The sequence below is a fragment of the Tachysurus fulvidraco genome, chromosome 9 (genome assembly GCF_022655615.1).
Source record: "Tachysurus fulvidraco isolate hzauxx_2018 chromosome 9, HZAU_PFXX_2.0, whole genome shotgun sequence".
NCBI classification, from domain to species: Eukaryota; Metazoa; Chordata; class Actinopteri; order Siluriformes; family Bagridae; genus Tachysurus; species Tachysurus fulvidraco.
The window spans coordinates 23900372-23919981 of record NC_062526.1 but is presented as its reverse complement, the minus strand read 5'-3'; the positions used below and the strand labels follow the sequence as shown (position 1 = coordinate 23919981).

Sequence of the window (19610 nt, the reverse complement as noted above, 5' to 3'; positions counted from 1 at the left end):
AACTGGGAAAGTGTGTCTGTGCCCCGAACACTATCAGGAAGACTATTCCAAAGTTTGGGAGCTAGATAAGAAAACGCCCTAACACCTTTAGTAGACTTAGATATTCTGGGAACTACCAGAAGTCCTGAGTTTTGTGATCTCAGAGAGCATGAAGGATTGTAACGTGTTAGAAGACTAGTTAGATACATGGGAGCTAAACCATTAAGAGCCTTGTACGTAAGTAGCAGCAGTTTGTAATCAATTCTAAACTTAACAGGTAGCCAGTGTAGAGATGATAAAATTGGGGTTATATGGTCATACTTTCTTGTCCTAGTGAGAACTCTGGCAGCTGCATTTTGGACTAACTGTAGCCTATTTATTAAAGATGCAGGACAACCACCTAGTAATGCATTACAATAGTCCAGTCTAGAGGTCATGAATGCATGAACTAGCTTCTCAGCCTCAGACAGGATGTTTCTCAGCTTGGCAATATTTCTAAGGTGGAAAAAGGCTGTTTTTGTAGTATGGGCGATATGATTTTCAAAAGACAAGTTACTGTCTAATATAACACCCAGGTCTTTCACTGTCGAGCTACTAGTAACAGTACATCCCTCTAAATGGAAGTTAAGTTGTGAGAGTTTCTGTGCACTGGTTTTTGGACCTATAAGTAGTATTTCTGTCTTATCAGAGTCTAACAACAGAAAGTTACAGCTCATGCAATCTTTTATCTCTCAAACGCACTGAGTTAATTCTGACAATTTAGCTATTTCATCTGGATTTGATGAGATATAACGGTGTATCGTCAGCATAACAGTGGAAATTAATCCCATGTCTTCTAATATTGTTCAATTTCTCTAGCCACACACAGGCCTCATTACTGCCACTCACTTCACAATCAAGAAATCACTTAAATAAGACCTGACTGACAAGTGAAGTAGACCAAAAGATCCTAAAAAGCTTCACATCATGCCGAGATCCAAAGAAATTCAGGAACAAATGAAGGAGAAAGTAATTGAGATCTATCTGTTTGGAAAAGGTTATAAAGCCATTTCTAAAGCATTGGAACTCCAGCAAACCACAGTGAGAGCCATTATCCACAAATGGCGAACACATGGAACACTGGTGAGCCACCTCAGGAAGTCCACCTCTGATTGGCTGAAGAAAAACAAAATAAAGACTTTGGTCATGGTCCTGACCTGAATCCTATTGAGCTGCTGTGACATGACCTTACAAAGGCAGTTCATGCTTTAAAACCCTCCAATCTGGCTGACCAAATTTCCCCCCACAGCACTGTGACAGACTCATTGCACGTTATCGCATACGCTTGACTGCAGTTCTTGATGCTATGGGTGGCCCAACCAATCTGTCATACAAATCTGTTACAACCCAGTCTAGGGTTGAGCTGCACAGAGTTATAGCTCGGGATTCAGTGATTTGATACCTTTTTATAAATGGCAGAAAAAAACACAAAATAGAAATTCTAGGTAAGGGTATTGGTATGTTTTAGAGATAAATAATATATACAAAACAACAGTACAGGCAGGCTGGAAACTCTGGCCTGGAATCCACCTGCACACAGACATGTACAGAACACGGTCCACAGAATCACGGTTTTTAACATTAGGTTTAGGTTGCAAGCACTTTCTTACACAGTGCCATTTAGGCTTGGGTTTTGTTTTCCCTTAAAAACCTTCATTTAAAAATATTCCCAGATTGTGTGTGATGACACTTTATTTACTACTGTCATTTACACCAGCTACTCTACTGGCCCACATTAACACAGCTGGAGCAGCACAGGTCCAGATGATCACTGGAGCACATTGTTACAAACTAATCCAATGTAAATATAGACACATTCTCAGATGTTATAGAATAATGTTGAATACATGTATTGATTACACACCATGGCTAAGTATGGGATATACAATTGCATCAAATAGTTTGTATGTATGATACAAATAAATGTACATTTTAAATGTATAAAGCAGATTCTGTATCAGGTTAAGAATCAAATGCTCTTGAGAGCTTCTGCCATCATGCTGTTGTGTATGAACACTGCTATAGAGGTTCTTCTTTGTGACTTTGACTTTGGGTAAAAAGACTTTGGGTAAAAATAAATGAAGGAAAATTATTGAATTGGACCAAATTGAATGTCTATTTCTGACCTAGCTTTTGTGAAATTTTGCCTAATAATCCTTGTAGTTTGTTACAGATGTTACATGTTATGATACCCTGTGTGTGGCAATAAAAATGTTGGTTAACTGAAGCTGTGAGAAAGAGGAATTAGTCATTTTCCCATCAGCCTCCACACTGTCTTGACTAGACATGCGGTCACTGACATGCTGAGTGTTTCACACTGGCTCTAAAGTGCCACGAGAGCAGGTGGATATTTCTGCGTGTGGTTTTGTAAAAAAAACAGAAACTGCCAACAGATAGCTTCCTGTTTGTGTGTGTGTTTGTGTGTGTGTGTTGAGACAAAGTGATGTATGACATACTATTTGCAATAAATATCACTGTCATATGAACATTTTTTTTTCCTGAAACCTACTAGTATTTACTCTGGTTAGCCAGGGATCATTAAACCAGTTACTACTATAGTCTGGACCCTCATGTGTTTTCCCCTCAGTCTGTTAAAGGTGTCACCTGTGTCTCATTTCTCCTGTGGTTATTTCTTCTGTTTCTCAATTTAGTCGCTTGGTGTTGGGTTAAATTAAGGCCAGACTTTTTGGGCTATTAATAATTTTGCTGTTTGTTACCTTGCAGATGATTTCAACCCTTTTTGTGAATTTTTACCTTTTGATTAGAGAATCTGTTTCTGTTGAATTTTTTCTTGTTTTTGTCCTTCACACTGTGGAGCTATTTCTGACTTTCACAATGCAGACCCAAGTTCGACTCCTCACCCCGACCACGATCTGTTCCTATTGTGTTATATTCATCTTCATTATGGTAGCTAAGGGTATTGTTCCCTATTCACTTTTATATTTTCAGTATGTGTGACATTTTGTATTTTCTTTGTCCCATTCTTACATATATCAGGTTAAGAAATGAATGCTGTATAAGGCTTTTGTGTAAATAGGCTGCTACAGAAATCCTTGTTTGTGACTTATTAAGACCTAAAATAAAGGATGCATGAGAGTGTGCTCGTTGAATGTGGAGCATTACACAGTATTCTGTGCATGGCATAATGATGATTAACTGAAACCTGAGAAAGGGGAAGTATTCATTCTCCCATCAGCCCCAATGCTGCCCTGACCACAGTCTTCTGGTCGTTCTGACATGCCGAGTGTCTCACACTGGCTCTAACATGAGAACACTAGTTATATGCACAACTGTGTTTTTATCAACATCTTATCAACAAAATGTTATCTCTCACAGTTGGTGAAAATCACCCAGATATTGTCCTGTGTGAGTGTTTGCATGTGTACATGCTGATACAATTCAACACAAGTCACAAAGCGATGTCATGTACAGTATGTCACAGTATTTACAGTATCTCACTGTCATATGGACATCTTTCCCTGGAAACGACTTGCATTGCATTGCATTGCAACGACTTGTATAGTCAGTGGTATAGATTTAAAAAGTGAATATCAGTATGTTTACTGATCTAAAGCAAACACATATTGATTTAATAGTTCATATAAATTTAGAAATGCTACTTTTTACCTTTAATTCTGCTTTGTAAGACAAGATATCACCAATTTGTCACTAAGCCATAGGTCTCTAATCAAAGAATAAACAAATGAATTTATTACAGCTTTGTCCCAAACACTGGAATTCCTGTGGTTAATGTTGCAGCTCGTGCCAAATTTTGCTTTCAATAAATTTGCTAATGTCACATAATCTATTATTATTATTATTATTATTATTATTATTATTATTATTATTATTATTATTATTATTATTATTATTATTACTATAATAATACAACAAGTGATGATAAACAGATTAAAAAATGAGAAATGACATAATGGTTGTTGTGGTTTCCTGAAAACCAAAGTGTATAAAGAGAGACACTCAGTCAGTGTGTCAGTGTGTGTGTTTCACACTGAGGGACTGGTGTGTGTGTGCAGAAGAATCAGTAATGATGAAGTGCTTATATCTTTTGTATGTCGTGTTTCACATGTCTGCAGGTGAGTGAAGTTATATTTTATTTTCTATTACAGAAAGGAGAGAGAATATTATCCAGTTCTTATTTCAGCTGCTTTGTGTTTAGTTCATGTGGTTTCTGTCCAGACTGCGTTTACAGTAGGCTGGAGTTCAGCTCTGGTCCTAAAGAATAAATCAAACACTGTCAAATGTTTATTAATTAGAGAATTAACAACAAAAAAGATGTAAATTTTAAGACATCATTAATCTTTATACACAAGGTACACATTCATGTCATGCCTTGTGTTATAATGTCCTTATTTAGACCTGTTCAGCTTTGATCATGTGGACTTTTTCTTCCTGATTAACTTCAGTCTAAAATGTACTGATGAAGAGAGGTGGGATAATGAATAAGGAGGATTCTACAGTGAGATTATTTTACATCCCTATAATATTACAGTGTATGTTTTTATATATTTACTGAATTACATCTCTCACAATTTCCATCTTATTGAATGTATCTATAATAACTCACATAAAGCATAGTAGAAAAGTTATTTCCTGTAACTTGTAGGTCACTTTGTCACTCTGGTCTTAGCTGTAAATAGATGTGTGTGAATTTCACACATTTTTTCTTCTGTGTTTTGAAACCTGATCTAATGTTAAAGCAGTAAAGTGTTTGGCTTTGTTCAGCCACAGACAACTACAAGAAGGACACAGACAATAATCAGCAATTTCTTTTGGCGGCAGAGACGTGAAATTTTGTAAATAACCGGATTTTTCTCTTAGAATATGTTTTATCATCCTGAAAGGCCAAGGCTGCCAACTCTCACACATTCAGCGTCAGTTATTACATAAGTTCAGGGCTGTCAACTGTCACGCATTGAGAGTGACAGTCACGCATTTGGGTCTTTTGTCACGCTCTCTCGCCACACATTGTATTTCTCACGCAGAAAAACTTAGTATTTATCAGATATAAAATATGCCGCAGCGCCCAAAATGTCTCTGTGGAACCGGGCAGGAATCAAGCGCGTCTTCCCTGGAGTTCTTAGTCGAGCCTGACACTTATCAGCCAATCAAAAAAAGAGGCTACACAATAGGCAATCAGAAGATAGCACTATCTGGTTAAGATTTAACGCAACAACCAATGAAAAAAGGGTATATTCGATGGTCGGTGTGTGAACAAAACCTCAACACAAAACAGCTTGTCTCTGGACGGGACATTGTCCTCAATAATAACCCTAAAAATGGCTGGGCTTGAGCTGAACTGTTTTAAATGGGAGCAACATTACAAATGATAAAGGAGTCCAAAAGGCAACAAACACTTACAATAAACACCAGTCATAATCTCTCTCTCTCTCTCTCTCTCTCTCTCTCTCTCTCTCTCTCTCTCTCTCTCTCTCTCTCTCTCTCTCTCTCTCTCTTTTTTCTACAACAAGCCACGCCCCTCCACAAGCCCCTCACCATAACCAAAGCCCCGCCCCCAAAATCTCACTCTAAGCTGAATTCAAAAGTTGGCAGCCCTGCTGAAGGTAAGAGCAGGCGGGAAATTCAGAATCTGAAAACACACAAAAGCGGGCTAGCATCAACTGTGATGAGACTGGAGAGGATGGAAGCAGGTAGTATGCATGATGAAGATGATTCTTCAGTAATTGATAGTGAGGCATGGTCATATCCTGTATTACGGATTCAACAAACAAAAGGAAAAATAGAGATTCTGAGTCAGATGACAATACTAGAGTAGGAATAAACAAAGTAAGGAAAATTGAGGTAGAATAGAATGAGGTAGGTGACAGAAGTGAAGCGTCTGCTTTCTAGCAGAAATGGTAAAAAAGAGAGAAGTACGACTGTTGTACTAACTTTCACTTGTAAAAACTTACCAGAACGTGTTAAAATTGGATATGTGTGTTATACGGTACGACCATTTGTTAGACCAGCATTGAGATGTTTTAATTGCCAAAGATTGGGGCATGTTGGAAATAAAGATGTTGTAGATGTGGTGGAGAACATGATTATGGAAAATGTGGAGGTTGAACCTAAATGTTGTAATTGTGGAGGGCCACACAGTGCAGCGTATATAGGCTGTAAAGCCCAAAAGCAAGCAACGGAAGCAATGAAACTCAAAACAGTACAGAATATATCATATACTCAAGCAGTCAAGGGAAACCCAATTAGGAGAGGTATGGGGTGTCCTCAAAAAATGGTTGGGGTTTACAGAACTCAGAATATACCAGTGGTAGTAGATGAAGAGAAAACAGCAGTATTGATATTAAGAACGGATCAAGAAACCCAGAGATAGGTCGTACTGGATCAGCATTTTATGTTCCTGAATTTATAATAGGAAAATATGGGAGATTAACTGATGGGACCTCAGTATATACTGCTGAACTGGTGGCAATTCAGATGGCACTTAGTTGGGTGGAAGAGGTGGAAGAGGTGATGCCAAACAAAGTTCAGATTCTATGGCATCACTTATAAGCCTACTAACTTACCAAACAGTTAGATCTGATATTGATGTAGAAATATTGAATATTTTGTATAGATTAAAGCAAATTGGAATAATAATTACATTTGTGTGGGTACCAGCTCACGCAGATATACCAGAATATGAAAGATAGAATAGAACGGCTAAAGAGTCACTTAAACTGAACTTCCCCAATATTACTGTTGCATTAAGTCGGATGGAAGGGAAAAGTATCATTAAAGAAGCTTGTAATCAGAAAAAGCAAATGATTTGGAATGAGTGTAAAACAGGAAGGCATTTATATAATATACATAAAACCGTAAGACAAAGTAATATGACACTAAATTTAAGTAGAGAGGATCGGGTTATTTTATCAAGACTAACGATGGGACATAATAAACTCAATTCTACACTTTATATTATAAGGACACATGGTACAGGATTATGTGAATTATGCCAAGTAAAGGAAACATTTGAACATGTGCTGGTTTTCTGCCCCAAGTATGATCTGGAAAGGAATGAGTTAATAAGAGAGCTACAGGGAATAGGTTGCAAAGTATTTACAATCAATAGCCTATTAAACATAAAACCTGGATCCGGGAAAATTGTAAGGTTAGTTTTAAAATTCATTAAGCATAGTGGTCTTAGAAATAGGATATAGACATCTTTTGACATACTTCTAGACTGAAATCACTTCACACTCCAGCACAGGTGGTGTAGGTATGTAATAAAGTTGGTATGCGACCTGCCAATGAAGAAGAAGAAGAAGAAACAGCAGAAGAAGAAGAAGAAGAAGAAGAAGAAGAAGAGAATAGCAAGAGTAAAGGTGGTGCCATGGCTGGTCGGTTGCTTTGTGGTGTTTTCCTTGTATAACTGTGAATATTGGTCACACAGTGATGATCCTTATACCGTTGGATTCTGTGGAATCTCGGCTTTCACAACCAAGGTTGTGTTTGTGTCACGTAACAGATGATTACAGGATTATAAAGTGCTACAGATGACATGTTTATGAAGTGTGGGGTGTCCATTTAAGTGCTTGGTGTTGAAATACAGCTTTATTTTATTAGAAATTGTGTTTATAGTCACATAGTAAAGTTTTTTTCCTGTTTTAGCATGCTGCATGTTTAGATATATAATACATTAACATATTTATGAATGCATTTCAAAATTTATAAATTAAATGTACTGAAGAATAAATATTACCTTAATAATTCATTTGAAAATATTGTACTTTATATTGTATTCAGTAGATTCTGAGTGTTTGTATGTTTGTGTCTGTAGGCTGTGATCTCTCTGCTCAAACTAAATATGAATACATTGGACATCCTGGTGGTTCAGTTCTGTTACCCTGCTCCTGCTCTGACCTGCACACCAAACCTCACACATTCACCTGGATGTCCTACAGAACAGGAGGTCTGAATGACGTGTTAAATGATGAACACTACCGTGGCAGACTTCAGCTGTTTAATCACATTTCTCCTGGTAATCTGTCTCTGCTCATATCTGACTTGAGAGAAGAGGATGCAGTAGACTACAGGTGCAGCACTGAGAAGGAAGAAAGAGACATGCCTATTAATGTTAAAGGTAAATGATTTAAATACACAATAAAAGTTTATATTTAGTGTAAAATCATCCTTGATCATACTTAAAATGAATTATAGTTACATATGTAACAAAATGTCTACTCCATTTACCATGAAGGGGAATTCATTTAGGAGTCATATAGTGACACATCAGTATTAAGTTATAAATGACATTAAATACTGATTATGGTATCAGACTGACCTGAACTTTGGACTGGTGTTGGATTGGATTTGTGATATTTCTCAGTCTAAACTAAGATTTATTCTCATAATATTGTTAATATTATAATATAATGTTTATAGAGCTACATGTCAACTGACATAAGACATAAACAGTAATAAAGACTTCACTAGATGTCACTGTCAACTTGTTGAGGTTTTTTATCTTAATATCTGATGCATCAGATTAAATTGTAATATGACATTAAACATTAAAACCAAACTCTAATCTACAGTCAAAGAAACTCTACATAACACACTAGACCTGGTGTTTATATTAATTTAACATGAACATTGATGAACACAGTCTGTACATCAGCTGATACATTAGGAAGTCTTTTTAAATACATGTCTTTATAAATATTGATTTAAGATCATGTCACTTATTATTAGGAGTTTATTAAGGAGCCATTTAGCCCTATGAAGAAGTCCCTTAAGTAATATTTTAACTTTATTTATCATTGACGGTTCAGTGATCACCAGCTTCACCTCCTACTTTGTGCTTTATTTACATTTTATGGTTAAATCCATTTCTCAGTACTGTGTTCACATTTTCCGTTCATTTGACACAAAAAGTATCAAATAACCTCAACTTTCAAATATTATGAATTATTTTTTAAGTCAAACTCAACCACAAACAAAACTCTGTGTGTCTACAGCTTATATTTCACATGTACTTTTCACCATGCAGTGTGTAGTGTTGTCTCCTCACAGCTCCAGGGTCCATGTTTCAGTCCTGATCTTTGTACTTCATGTTGTATTCAGTAGATTCTGAGTGTTTGTATGTTTGTGTCTGTAGGCTGTGATCTCTCTGGTGATAGCCATCAGGTAGTTATTAATGGACATCCTGGTGGTTCAGTCCTGTTACCCTGCTCCTGCTCTGACCTGCACACCAATCCTCAGACATTCACCTGGACAACAGACAGAACAGGACACTGGACTGACGTGTTAAATGATGAACACTATCGTGACAGACTTCAGCTGTTTAATCACATTTCTCCTGGTAATCTGTCTCTGCTCATATCTGACCTGAGAGAAGAGGATCAGAGAGTCTACAGGTGCAGCACTGGATTATGGGAATACAGAGAAATCAGGATTAATGTTAAAGGTAAAACATTTAAATACTCAAAAAAAGTTTATATTCAGTGTGCAAACAGAGCTGACGAGAACTTCAACACGCTCAGGGAAAACAGACAGAAGACCTCCATCAGAACAGCCTCCAAGTAAAACAACAAACTCTCCACCTGCATCATCCTCAGCAACATTGAAACAAGATAAACAAAAAATTCACATCAGCTTCCTTCTAAATTTCCTTTTTAATCAGTGAAAAAACATCTACATTCTTACATTTATTTATTAATACACAGTTTTACTGTTCTGTTTGGTGGATATTTAAAAGTACAAAGACAAACACACACACACACACACACACACACACACACACACACACACACACACACACACACACACACACACACACACACTCACACACACATACATACACGTGTCACTGAGTTTACTGTTAAATTTCAGTCACTGAGTTTCAAACAAACAGAACAGCAGCCTCCACACCTTACTTGATCACTTCAGACAGTAAAATATTGTTGTTAACACTAGAGGTGTGATTTCTGAGGGTTTCTTTCTTTTCACCAGGAACATGTGGAGAGAACGGGATTACTGAAGGACGTCCGGACTGTAAGGGAAAGCCAACAGATCAGGTTAGCAAACGTAAAATGAGTTATAACAGATTTGTTTCTACCTTTAGAGCGTTTGTTGTATTTGTGATACACTGCAGGTAACACACATGACCCACACATGCTTTCACTGAACACTGAGTTATAGGAAATGATCTTCTGCTGCTTCTATCAGAACAACACATGGTGTAAAGAAAGAAGTCAGATTTGGAGATTTGTGTCGTCTTTACAGGATTTTACCTGCTTCTTGGAGTAAACAGCAAAACCCACAGAATTTGTGTTATATGTATAATTTTCCTCTTCTGTCTTTCCACAGCCTGAACCTGATCTTGTCACTTTCTGTATTAAATAACACATTAACACAGCCGGAGCAGCTCAGGTCCAGATTAACACTGGAGAGAAAACTGAGTACACCAACATTATAACAAACTAATCCAATGTAAATATTCTCAAATATTATAGAATAATTTCTGAAAACATAGTAAATACACGCCGTGGTCAAGCACAAGATTCTTTCTGGTGGGATTTTTGTATGTGTTTAATTTTACTGTTAAAAAATGGGAAAGATTCCAGATAATTGCTTCATATTCACCTTCATTAGGTTAGGCTAAGGGTATTGTTCTGTATTCACTTTTTCTGTTAATCATTAAAAACCTAAATTTGCAAAATATATTTTGAGTGCTTATGACATTTTTATCTTATGTGTCCCATTCTTACATATATCAGGTTAAGAAATGAATGTGCTAGTAGGCTTTTGTGTAAATAGGATTGTGTAAGAAGTTCTTGTTTGTGACTTGTTAAAACCTTGAGCAAAAATAAAAAGAGGATGCTTGTTACATTTGCATGGACTGAATGTGTTTTTCTAATAAATAAATAAAATTTGACATCAATACAATAAATACAATAATTTATAGTATTTAAACTGAAGGGGGGCATGGTGGCTTAGTGGGTAGCACGTTCGCCTCACACCTCCAGGGTTGGGGGTTCGATTCCCGCCACCGCCTTGTGTGTGTGGAGTTTGCATGTTCTCCCCGTGCCTCGGGGGTTTCCTCCGGGTACTCCGGTTTCCTCCCCCAGTCCAAAGACATGCATGGTAGGTTGATTGGCATCTCTGGAAAGTTGTCCGTAGTGTGTGAATGTGTGAGTAAATGAGTGTGTGTGTGTGTGTGTGTGTGTGTGTGTGTGTGTGTGAGTGAATGAGAGTGTGTGTGCCCTGCGATGGGTTGGCACTCCGTCCAGGGTGTATCCTGCCTTGATGCCCGATGATGCCTGAGATAGGCACAGGCTCCCCGTGACCCGAGTAGTTCGGATAAAGCGGTAGAAAATGAGAGAGAGATGAGATTTAAACTGAATCTCCCAAATAATTATCTGTAGCCCAGCTGTAGTACCAGCTTCGAGACACAAGATGTCGCCACTAAGCCGTAGCTCTCTAATCAAATAATAAATCATTAAGTAAATAAAGTCACTTTTAAACACATTTAAAACTGTAAAACCGGTTAATAATTAAAATTATACTCCTCTGATTAATCTTACTTTTCATAATTACTCTTGACCAGCCTCTATGTTCTCCTCAGCTCACATGTGGTAAATGTGTCTTTATGACTTCCTGTAAGTTTCAGGTAACACACTTGCTGGTGAATAAACTGATGAACATTACAGCTTTGTCCCAAACACTAGAATTCCTGTGTGTTAAAAATTAATTTAATATCCAGATTTGCTTGTAATATATTCAATAAAGTTACTGATCAGTTTCAGTTAGTGTAAACATGGATTAATAACATTAAATTAAAATGATTTTTTATTTCTTATTGTCCTCAAATGTTCTTGGATAACAAGTCATTTCGATCATTTATATTTTCATAAAAATATTAAACACTTTTGCATTTGCCCATGTAACTGGTTTCCACCCTGTTATTACAGGGTCAATGGTTTTTTTTTTTAAGAAACCGATCGATGTCCTCAGTGACATCCCCAACCCCATTTTATCTTTCTGAAATGTAGGTTAAAATATCTGCTTTACAAGGATTTGCTAACTTGATAAAATATTTTTTCTTAATCTTTTATCCTCGTAAACAAATTTGTCTGACAGTTTGGAAATGTTGTGGTTTTATTGCACTTTGTCCACTTGCAGTTAATTTATAAAATGTGTTGGAACTTGACCAACATTCATTTTTAATAGTCTAAGGAAAATATCTGTTTTTTATTTACGAAACTGTAAAGTCTCAATGGCAATTTATTAGATTAATAAGTCATTAAGTCATATTAAGTCATAACCCTGAAGAGCCTGACCTTTATCCACAACTCTCCTTCAACACATTTTCCTCTACACTCTCTATGTGAGTATGTTTGTGTTCTGTCTCGCTCAGGCACTCGATGACACGCAAGAAAACTTTAACAATTCACAATCACATAATTTTTATTTTCAAAGCTTTTATTTGAAATGTATTATTAATTATTTATTTCTTTTCCACAGCTTATGATCGGTGGTTTTCAGTGGAACACTCCCGGATAGCTCAGAGCCCTCCCACTATATCCTACTGTACATCCGAGTGTTCGACACCTCCCCGGCAATCACTGAATGTTTCTAGTGTTTATGGGTGGAAGATCCATGATTTTAAGAATATCCAGCTTTGGCATTTGGCTGCTAATGTATGGCGACTTGGACAGGGTCACGGAGCTTCTTCCACTTTTCAGTGAGTCCCTCACTGATGCTGAAATAGAAATAAAGTACACATTCTTTTAAACCAAGTTTTCACAATGATGTGTCTCATTTTAAATGCTGTTTGTTTTAAACCGCTGGACTTTGCAGCTCTTCCTTCTGCCTGCTCTCTTGAACGACTGCAAACTTCACCCTGAATCTCATCTAAAATGTTTGTAGTCATGACCGCCAGTCAGGTACATGTGTACTGAGTTGTGTGTGGGTGTGTATATAAACACACGTGTATTAGATGTATTAACACTTATAAATACTTTGTGTGTTTGTGTGTGCGTTAATCTCACATCTGGTTTATGGTTGTAGGACTTATTGAGTCTGATGAAGTTTGCCTTCAGCTGGTGCGGCTGGTCGACAAAACTAGAGCAGTTTTTGATGTCGGCCTTCATCCTCTGCACAAGAGCCTTCATGTTTCTGACCTAAAGAATCATCCGTATCATTAGTAATATGAGTAATAACTACATGTACTAAATATACATACAGTAAGTACTAAAACAATTAAATAGGAACCCTGACTACAATTACAGAAACGGACCTAATCACAAAATGCAATGTCACAAAAACCTACAGGAAACGATCAGATCAAAATAGTGAACAAAACATAGTGTGTTGAATCAAACCTGCTTCCTTTCTATGCACAGCTCTTCTTCCTGTTTTTTTACGTTTTGCTGGAGGTGTTCAATGGTCTCCTTGTCCTTGACATTTATCTCCATAACCTTAGCCTCGAGCTAAAATAAACATCTTGTGATAAGCTACATATTCATACTACTACTATTAGTACTACTATTACCAATAATAATAATAATAATAATAATAATAATAATACCCGACTGAGGTCAAGGCACTGCTCCTGAATCTCTCCTTTTACCTTCCAGAACTGCATTATCTTAAAACAAACACATGCACAAACATTAATTAATCACATCATGATTGATTTCCACACCAACCAATCATACGTTCATTTATATAACCATACATTTTTTGCTCCACAACTATATTTAAAAACCACACACCTGTTTTTCCATGAGCTTCATTTCATCCTGTAGATGCTCGTTGGTCTCCTTCTCTGCCTGCAGTTCCTGATCTTTTTGGAGTAAGACATCTTTGAAGTTGGAGTCAACTTTCTCCTGCAGTTCCTCTAGCTTCTCTTCAGCGTACCTCGTCTTGTCCTGTTCCTGTGAAGTGAAGAAGATGCAAATGTCTCTTAATGTAGGCACCCTATCTAGTGCACTATATGGGGCTCGCATGCAAGCGCCTGATGGCCGGGTCTTACCCCAAGGGGCCCAGCTGGGCTTAGCCAAAAGGAGTGATGTGGGGCCGATCTCCTGTGGGCCCACCACCTGCAGGAGGAACTTTAAGGGGCTGGTGCAATGTGGATTGGGTGACAGTCGAAGGCGGGGTCCTCGGCGACCCAATCCCCGGACACGGAATCTGGCTCTAGGGACATGGAATGTCACCTCGCTGGGAGGCAAGGAGCCTGAGCTGGTGTGGGAGGTTGAGAGATACCGACTAGAGATAGTTGAGCTCGTCTCCCCGCACAGCTTGGACTCTGGAACACAACTCCTTGAAAGAGGCTGGACTCTCTACTACTCTGAAGTTGCCCGCGGTGAGAGGCGGCGGGCTGGTGTGGACTTGCTCATAGCCCCCCAGCTCAGCAGCCATGTGTTGGACTTCACCCGGGTGAATGAGAGGGTCGTTTCCCTGTGCCTTTGGGTTGGGGATAGGTCTCTCACTGTTATTTGTGCTTACGGGCCATATGGCACTGAAGAGTACCCGACCTTCTTGGCATGTCCAACCGGGAGGAGGTCCCGGGGAAGACCTAGGACACGCTGGAGGGACTATGTCTCTTGGCTGGCCTGGGAATGCCCCCGGAAGAGCTGGACGAAGTGTCTGGGGAGAGGGAAGTCTGGGCATCCCTGCTTAGACTGCTGTCCCCGCAACCTGGCCCCGGATAAGCGGTAGAAAAAAAATGGATGGACTTAAATCATTAGATTAATTATCTGTAGCCCAGCTGTAGTACCAGCTTCGAGACACAAGATGTCACCACTTATTCACTAAGCCGTAGCCAAATAATCAAAGAATAAATAAATAAGACATTAAATCACTTTTTAAAAACATTTAAAACTGTAAAACAGGTTAATAATTAACATTATACTCGTCTGATTAATCTTACTTTTCATAATCACTCTTGACCAGCCTCTGTGTTCTCCTCAGTTCACGTGAGGTAAATGTGTCTTTATGACTTCCTGTAAGTCTCAGGAAACACACTTGCAGGTGAATAAACTGATGAACATTACAGCTTTGTCCCAAACACTAGAATTAGAATAGTGAAGTTTATGTTGCAGCTCATGGCCAGTTGTTTTTAAGTATTATTATTTTCTGTTTTCTTTTTCTTTTTTTTTTTTTAAAAATCTTTTACATCTCAAATCTTAAGAACATGTTTGGCTTGTAAATTCTATATATATATATTTAGTGTGCGTGTTTGTGTGTGTGTGTGTGTGTGTGTGTGTGTGTGTGTGTGTGCGCGCGCGCGCGCGCAATGGAGTAAGTGTTAAAATATTTTTTTTTAAATGAGAAATGACATAGTGGTTGTTGTGGTTTCCTGAAAACCAAAGTGTATAAAGAGAGACACTCAGTCAGTGTGTCAGTGTGTGTGTTTCACACTGAGGGACTGGTGTGTGTGTGCAGAAAAATCAGTAATGATGAAGTGCTTATATCTTTTGTATGTCGTGTTTCACATGTCTGCAGGTGAGTGAAGTTATATTTTATTTTCTATTACAGAAAGGAGAGAGAATATTATCCAGGTCTTAGTTCAGCTGCTTTGTGATTAGTTTATGTGGTTTCTGTCCAGACTGGGTTTACAGTAGGCTGGAGTTCAGCTCTGTTCCTAAAAAATAAATCAAACACTGTCAAATGTTTATTAATTAGAGAATTAACAACAAAAAATATGTAAATTTTAAGACATCATTAATCTTCATACACGAGGTACACATTCATGTCATGCCTTGTGTTATAATGTCCTTATTTAGACCTGTTCAGCTTTGATCATGTGGACTTGTATTCTGGAGTTCAGCTCTGTTTCTAAAAAATAAACCAAACACTGTCAAATGTTTATTAATTAGAGAATTACGTTAACAAGTAATTTCTTAATGGTTTTGTATTTTAATGTCATTTTTACTAAAATTGTATATTTTTAGACCAGAATGTTCTTCTCATTAAACTGTTCAAAAATGTGTAAACGTACACAACATGCCTTGTGTTATAATGTTCTTATCTATAATAACTCACTTAAAGCATAGTAGAAAAGTTATTTCCTGTAACTTGTAAGTCACTTCTTCACTCTGGACTTATCTGTAAATAGATGTGTGAATTTCACACCTTTTTCTGCTGTGTCTCTGTCACTGATGTCACCCCACTTCCTACATCATATTTAGAGTTTTTATTTTTTAGAATTAGTTACATGCATTTAATAACACTTAATTTCTTTGACACAATTCACTAAAATAGATTCAATTTTATTTTCTGTAAAAGTTAATAAAATTACTATAATAATATTATTAGCTGATTATCAGGCACGGTGGCTTAGTGGTTAGCACGTTTGCCTCACACCTCCAGGTTTGGGTGTTCGATTCCCGCCTACGCCGTGTGTGTGGAGTTTGCATGTTCTCCCCGTGCCTCGGGGGTTTCCTCCGATCTCATGCATGGTAGGTTGATTAGCATCTCTGGAAAATTGTCCGTAGTGTGTAAGCGGTAGAAATGAATGTAAACTATTTTACTTTTTTTTTTTTCTGGATTTGAAAACACACCTCTTGTGTTGTTTTAGCCCACCTGTATTCGGTTCAGCGCGATTTCCACGTTTAAAAAGTGAAAATAAAGCAAAAAAAATCCTTTGGAAAGCTGATGGTGCATTTAAATGTCCAGGGGATTAAAATGTCCCGAACTTTGAAGACAGGACATCAAAAATATTATTATTAAATATATATTCAAACTCCATAAATCTATTTTATAACATCTCACCATCAAGGGCGTCGATTTGGGTAGTGACGGTAGGGACATGTCCCTACCAATATCCATGGAACACTCAATTGTCCCTAGCAATAATTCGACCAAGCCTATGTATATTTATACATAACCACTGATATCCGTCTGTGTCTTGTGCTTTTTTACTTATTTCATTTAACATTTATCCAGGAATCATTAAATAAGATTAAAATATTTTACAACGGCGTTCTGGAAAAATAGCGCAACTTGTGGGACACAAACGGTTAACAGATCTATCTCCTGCAATGAATCCCGCCTCTGTAACTCAACTCTCTAAAATGATTGGCCTTTGCCTTTAATGAGTCCCGCCTCTCTAACCCACGTCGCTGTTTGATTGGCTTTGTCTTTCGCGCTAATGTGTTGAGGTCGGCTGCAGCTATATTCCGTTGTAAGAAGCAATATGCAACGTGATTATGCAGGTTACCGGTATGTAAGAAAGAATTCATATAACAACATTTTTATGCACAAAATCCGGGAAATGTTGTCCCCACCACTGTCAAATTATGTCCCCACTAATGTCAAAATCAAACTTTCGCCATTGTTATTAGCTGATTATCAGTTCATCTTCATAACGTTTCCTATTTGTAATAATGTGTAAACTATTTTACAAAAGTATAAATGTGTGGCTCTATGAGCAGTGTGGTGGCCTGGTGTAACTTCTGCGTCACTTCTTCTCTCTGGTCTTAGCTGTAAATAGATGTGTGTGAATTTCACACCTTTTTCTGATGTCTCTCTGTCACTGCTGTCTTTTTGACCACCGACTTCACTTCCTATATCGCATTTAAAGTCTTTATTTTTTTGCATGTAACTAATTGTAAATGTATAAACATTTTGTTCACCTTTTCAAAAGTCAAAAGGTCTTTTAATAATATGCATTTGTCTTAAAGCAAATAAAAAAGTACTGCTGATTTCTACTTTAGCCTTAACTAAAAGGGGGCTAGCCTCGCCCATGCTATAGGAGTTCATTGCATCCAAATCCAGCAGTGTTCAGTTTGTTTTGGAGTCTCCCACCTCTAACTACAGGACACAGCGCACATGACTGTATGCCAGTCTGAGCCGCTTCCCCTCGATAGTAGTGATGGCCAGTTCGTGAACGAATCGTTCTTTTGAACCAGTTCTTTTTAGTGAACTGGATGAACCGGTTCACCAAATCGGACTGATTCGTTCTAAACAGTTCGCGACTTGAGTCAGCGCTGATCCACAAGTTACTAAAGTTACTCACGTTCAGTCATGCCTGACAGTCGGTCTGACTCTAAATAAACTAATATCCCGGAGTTATATGTAACTCCTGTACACTGAACATGTTGTGCTGAGAGAACTGTGAGCGCGAGCTGTTGATACTGCGCATGCGTGAATTACTGAACCGATACAGCAAATCATCAGTACATTGAACTGAGAACTGCTTGTTTCGGACGCTTCCGAGAACCGATGAACTGGTACAGCGAATCATCAGTACCCTGAACTGAGAACTGTTTCTTTCGGACGCATCCGAGAACCGATGAACTGTTGATACTGCGCATGCGTGAATTACTGAACCGATACAGCGAATCATCAGTACATTGAACTGAGAACTGCTTGTTTCGGACGCGTCCGAGAACCGATGAACTGTTGATACTGCGCATGCGTGAAGTACTGAACCGATACAGCGAATCATCAGTACATTGAACTGAGAACTGCTTGTTTCGGACGCGTCCGAGAACCGATGAACTGGTACAGCGAATCATCAGTACCCTGAACTGACAACTGTTTCTTTCGGACGCGTCCGAGAACCGATGAACTAGTACAGCGAATCATCAGTACACTGAACTGAGAACTGTTTCGGACGCGTCCGACATACTGTTGATACTGCGCATGCGTAAACCTTCAGAGCAAATTATACATATTGGGATATGCATAGTAACTAGTCATAAGCTATTAAACATTTTTATAAAAAAACAAAACAATATATGTCACTCAATATATGTCAGTTAATTTTACTATTGACTATTGTGCAGGTTAGTCTGTATTTTTATATGCCGCTTTTTGTAAATTGATGAAGATTAGTTTATTAACTTTATATCTTTAAGACAAGTAAAACATCCACATTTGCACATAAATGCCTGTACTGCGTGTTTTAGTTGCAAAATGTAAGAAACGTATTCAACTAAAGTTATGATTACAAAGAACTTTTCGAATGTGTTAAATTGATTGTATTAATATCTGCCGGCAGCGGGATAATGGAATTTGCGTCATTACGTCATTGTGAATGACGTCATTACGGCAGGACGTAAAAGAACTGGTGAACTGGATTTTTGAACTGGTTCATTAAATCGAACTGTCCGAAAGAACCGGTTCGCGGAAAAGAACCGAACTTCCCATCACTATCAGACTCACGCAATCGACCAGATTCTCACGCTCTCACACCACACCCCCATATTCTCACGACACACCCCCATATTCTCACAACACACCCCCATATTCTCACGACACACCCCCATATTATCACGCAGACTCGTGCAGCAGTGAGGAAAAAAGAGAGACCAGACAGACAGTGTAGTGAGTTTTTTGTGAATACACAATTTATTCCCATAAACTCCCTCCCATCTGCATCGTGTGAACGCAGGCAGGTCAGTGAGTTACAGGGCGCTCCGTGTCTCCGTCCAGTTTAGGCTAGTAACTAATAGGCCTATAGTTTATGTAGAATTAAGTTAGCATTAGCAGAGTTGTTTATTTTGCAGCACTGAGCAGTTATTGTACATAACTTCAGGGCTGTCAACTGTCACGCATTGAGAGTGACAGCCACGCATTTGGGTCTTTTGTCACGCTCTCTCGCCACACATTGTATTTCT

At 38.1% G+C, this 19610-nt stretch overlaps 2 protein-coding genes and 1 long non-coding RNA gene across 3 annotated transcripts in view; 2 read left to right on the top strand and 1 right to left on the bottom strand.

Annotated features, from left to right (window-relative positions):
• Positions 1–19610, top strand: part of LOC113636948 — a 57039-nt gene that overhangs the window by 28650 nt on the left and 8779 nt on the right. Inside the window, exon 5 of the mRNA XM_047818945.1 lies at positions 9134–9442. Within this exon, the coding sequence (XP_047674901.1) occupies positions 9134–9442 (309 nt within the window). The remainder of the gene's footprint in view (positions 1–9133; positions 9443–19610) is intronic.
• LOC113641214 lies at positions 9502–10870 on the top strand. Its single transcript, XR_007143962.1, has 3 exons — positions 9502–9557; positions 9988–10052; positions 10345–10870. It is a non-coding gene; the product is annotated as an uncharacterized LOC113641214 (long non-coding RNA).
• LOC125145564 (cilia- and flagella-associated protein 57-like) lies at positions 12439–14391 on the bottom strand. The gene is made up of 5 exons (XM_047818954.1): positions 13755–14391; positions 13568–13627; positions 13362–13469; positions 13029–13160; positions 12439–12891 (listed from the first exon to the last, which is right to left on the bottom strand). The coding sequence occupies exons 1-5, from the start codon at positions 13986–13988 to the stop codon at positions 12817–12819; spliced, it is 609 nt and encodes a 202-aa protein (XP_047674910.1). The 5' UTR covers positions 13989–14391; the 3' UTR covers positions 12439–12816.

Coding starts and splice junctions, on each gene's coding strand:
- LOC125145564 (XM_047818954.1), bottom strand. CDS start 13,988: ATGCGAGCCCCATATAGTGCACTAGATAGGGTGCCTACATTAAGAGAC. Junction 13,470..13,567: donor AGTGCCTTGACCTCAGTCGG/GTATTATTATTA, acceptor TGTTTATTTTAG/CTCGAGGCTAAGGTTATGGA. Junction 13,161..13,361: donor TGTGCATAGAAAGGAAGCAG/GTTTGATTCAAC, acceptor ATGATTCTTTAG/GTCAGAAACATGAAGGCTCT.